The sequence below is a fragment of the Grammomys surdaster genome, unplaced genomic scaffold, assembly GCF_004785775.1.
Source record: "Grammomys surdaster isolate TR1022 unplaced genomic scaffold, NIH_TR_1.0 354, whole genome shotgun sequence".
NCBI classification, from domain to species: Eukaryota; Metazoa; Chordata; class Mammalia; order Rodentia; family Muridae; genus Grammomys; species Grammomys surdaster.
This window is the reverse complement of record NW_021604773.1, coordinates 893,231-896,560: the sequence shown is the minus strand read 5'-3', so window position 1 is coordinate 896,560 and position 3,330 is coordinate 893,231. Positions and strand designations below refer to the sequence as shown.

The 3,330-nt window shown below is 53.5% G+C and overlaps 1 protein-coding gene across 1 annotated transcript in view; it reads right to left on the bottom strand.

Moving 5' to 3' along the window:
• Nucleotides 1–536: 536 nt before the first annotated feature.
• The window catches only part of Ap2s1 (adaptor related protein complex 2 subunit sigma 1), a 10,683-nt gene continuing 7,889 nt past the window's right edge, over nucleotides 537–3,330 (bottom strand). Inside the window, exons 3-5 of the mRNA XM_028779557.1 lie at nucleotides 2,319–2,432; nucleotides 1,055–1,114; nucleotides 537–916 (exon numbers count right to left, since the gene is read on the bottom strand). Coding sequence (XP_028635390.1) covers nucleotides 815–916; nucleotides 1,055–1,114; nucleotides 2,319–2,432 — 276 coding nt within the window. The 3' untranslated portion in view covers nucleotides 537–814. The remainder of the gene's footprint in view (nucleotides 917–1,054; nucleotides 1,115–2,318; nucleotides 2,433–3,330) is intronic.

Sequence of the window (3,330 nt, the reverse complement as noted above, 5' to 3'; positions counted from 1 at the left end):
GGGTTCAGCCATCTCCCTCGGAAAAAGGGACAACTAGGCGCCCTTCCTCACAATCTAGTAAATACAAAGTAATTTCTCAGAAACTGGATGTGGAAACACACTGCAATCCCTGATCTTGGGGGTGGAAGTCAAGACTCCTTTTAAAAAATCCAGGAGCTGAGCTGGAACTTGTGGCTCACCCCTTCATCTCAGCAATCAGGAGGGAAAGTGAGGTGAGTTCCAGATTAGGCAAAACTACACAGCAAGGCCTTCTCTCAAAACAAAACAAAATCTGCGACTAGGTGTGTGCATTGACAGCAGGCTCTCGGTGCTGTTAAGTCCAGTCACTGAGTAGGATTTCAGAGCAAGTGTTTCCTGTGCAGAACACTGTGCTGGGGCCCTGTGTGGGCAGAAGTGTGTCGAAAGTATGCTTAGGTCTCTCTGTTTTTCTTAGACCAATGTGATATGTTGTTGACTGACTCACTGATGGACCAAGGACAGGGCTTCCTAAGGGCCACTGGTTCCCAGGGCAGACAGACGAGGGCTCAGGCAGCCAGGCCAGGCAGGACCACAGGTTTATTGGGGGCTGCACACACACACACTCACAGCATCACACGACAATGGCACAGTTACTCGGGACATTACAGTGGCCTCTGCCATCCACGTAGGGCCCAGAGGCAGTGGGTTCTGGCCTCCTCCCCTGTGGCCTAGACCCTGTGGGGTCCTTCCTCTGGGCCAGCTGAGGAAGGGAGGGAGCTGCTGGGGTGGGCCTCGGGCCTGGCAGGGGACGAGCAGGCAGGTTGGTCCAGCAGGCCGAGCTGGGCGGAGGCCCGGCTCACTCCAGGGACTGCAGCATCAGCAGCTGCTTCAGCACCTTCGTCTGGCTGGTCTCTCGGATTTCTCCTGCCAGGAACATCTCATCTACCACTGTGTAAACCTGGGTGAGGAAGCGAGGGCAGGAAAAGCTGGAGTGAGGGAAGGGAGTAAAGTGGGTAGACCCTGAGCGGAGAAACGGCATGGGTGGCTCTGGGCACGTCCCTACAGACATCTCTTGCCCACTCACCCACAAGCCTACCTTGTAGAAGTTGAACACCAGGTCCAGCTCACAGACATTGTGGAAGTACTCGTTTAACACCTGAGAGAAGGAGACAAAGACCAGTGGTAAGAGACAGGCACAGACAAGGTTGGCTCTGTGGCCGACAGTGCTCGCTGTGCAGAACTGAGTTTGAGCCCTGTATCCCAAGGCGGGAGGAGAGAACCAACTCCCAAACCTGTCCTCTAACGTCCATGTGTGAGCTGTGGCACATGTGTGCCCGCATGAACACACATATCACCACAGGCACTAGATACACACAATAATAATAAATAAAATATGAAAGGACACAGGCCGGGAGGCCTGGGATGTAGTTCAGGGTCTGCCGAGCATCCACAAAGCCCTGGGTTCCATTTACAGCACTGCATAAAACCTGCTCGGTGGACCACATCTCCAAGCCTAGCATGTGGGAGGTAGAGGCAGGAACTTAAGGTCACCCTTGGCTACACAGCAAGTTTGAGGCCAGCTGGGGTTTGATGAGACCTGTCTCAAAAAAAGAAGGGGAGTATGTGCAGCTGGAGAGTTGGCCCATCAGGTGGTTCACAACTGCCCACAAGTCCAACACCAGGGCGCCTAATGCCCAATGCCTCCTGGGTCCTCGGGCACCTGCACATACATCATACTTGTACACGCACACACGCACACACGCACAATGGATGGAGGAAGAGACAGCGATGCAGTTGTGTTGACTGTCATCAAGCATGGGGAAGACTGAGATCTGAGGAGGGAACCTAGATCATGAGTCACAGGCCATCCTGAGCTACACGGAAAGACACTGTCTCACACAAACAAGCCAGTTATCAAGGGGACAGACAGAAATAGTGACGGAACCAATGAGGACGCAACCACTGGGTGACAGACAACCTAAGACCTCAATTGTGGCACCAGGAGAAGGGTCAGGGAGAGGGTTCAGTTGGTGCAAATGCCTGCTGCCAAGCCTGCCGACCCAAGTTCAAGCCCTGGAACCACAGGCTGCAAAGGCAACACCCTTCTAACCTACGCACACGCACACACGCGCACACGCCATTGTACAGGCACAGTCACACCATAGACAAAGCTGGAGGCAGGTGGCGGATGGGCAGATGGAGGAGGCACTTGGCTGGAGCAGATGAGAGAGGTGAGGAGGGAGAGGCAGATTAGAAAGCCAGTCCCATGCACACAGAGGGAGGCTAGGGGTGGGGTGGGGTGGGGGACACAGATGGCCACGCCAGCACTCCAGGGCCTCCTCGGGCGGCACCTGACTCACTTCTACGAAGTTATGGATGGCCTCCAGATAGGCCAGATTGTTGTCGTTGACGTCCACGCAGATGCAGAAGTAGAGGCCAGCGTAGCGTCTGTAGATGATCTTGAAGTTCCGGAACTGTGGGCAGAAAAGAGTCAGGTCTGAGCCTGGCAGCGGGGGCCAGGTGCCAGCTGTTCCACTGTGTGTGAGCACAGGCACGGCTGTTCCTGCCCGGTGACTGGAGGGCAGCCAGCTTTGGCTCACAGTCCAGCAGAGGGTCACGCACCCAGGAAGTAAGATGGAAATCCCCAGAGTTAGCATGGTTGGTTTTTGGGGGTTCAGGATAGGACCCTAATCCCTCTCTATCCTGGGAGTCAGGGAGGTCTCCTAAAGGAGGGTACTGTGAGTTGAGAGCTGGGAGACAGTCACAGGGAACAGAGGACAAGGAACAGAGAAACAGTTCCTGTAAAGGAGCCAGGGCAGGGACTGTGACCTAGACCTGGCAGTAGTAGGTGGTTGAGGCAGGAGGATCACATGTTTGAAGAAAGTCTGGGCTATATAGTGGGCTCTAGCTCAATATAAAACAAAAATAAGTTTCAACTTGTTTTTTTGTTTGTTTGTTTTAGCACGGAATTACCATGTAGCCCAGGCTGTACTTGTATTGGCTATGCAGCTAAGAATGGCTTTGAACTTCTGATCCTCCTTCCTCCACTTCCCAAGTTCTGGAATTACAGACATGCAGCACTACACCTGGCTCAGAGTCTCAGGAGGCTGAGAGGAAGGCATTTCAGATCAGCCTGGGCAACACAAACAAACAAAACACAGGAGTTTCTTATGTCGGGGCATTTTCAATTTTAGAGTTCCTGGTAATGGAAGCTCAACTGACACATGTAAATATTACAGTAATGCTTACACGGCTCTCAAGCGAGGCACGCCTGTGCCAGGGCATACTCCATACCATGTGCATGTACACTTAGTAGACAAGAGACGGACAGGGGCTGGGGGCGTGGCTCAGGGCTAGAGCCCCTGCCTAGAA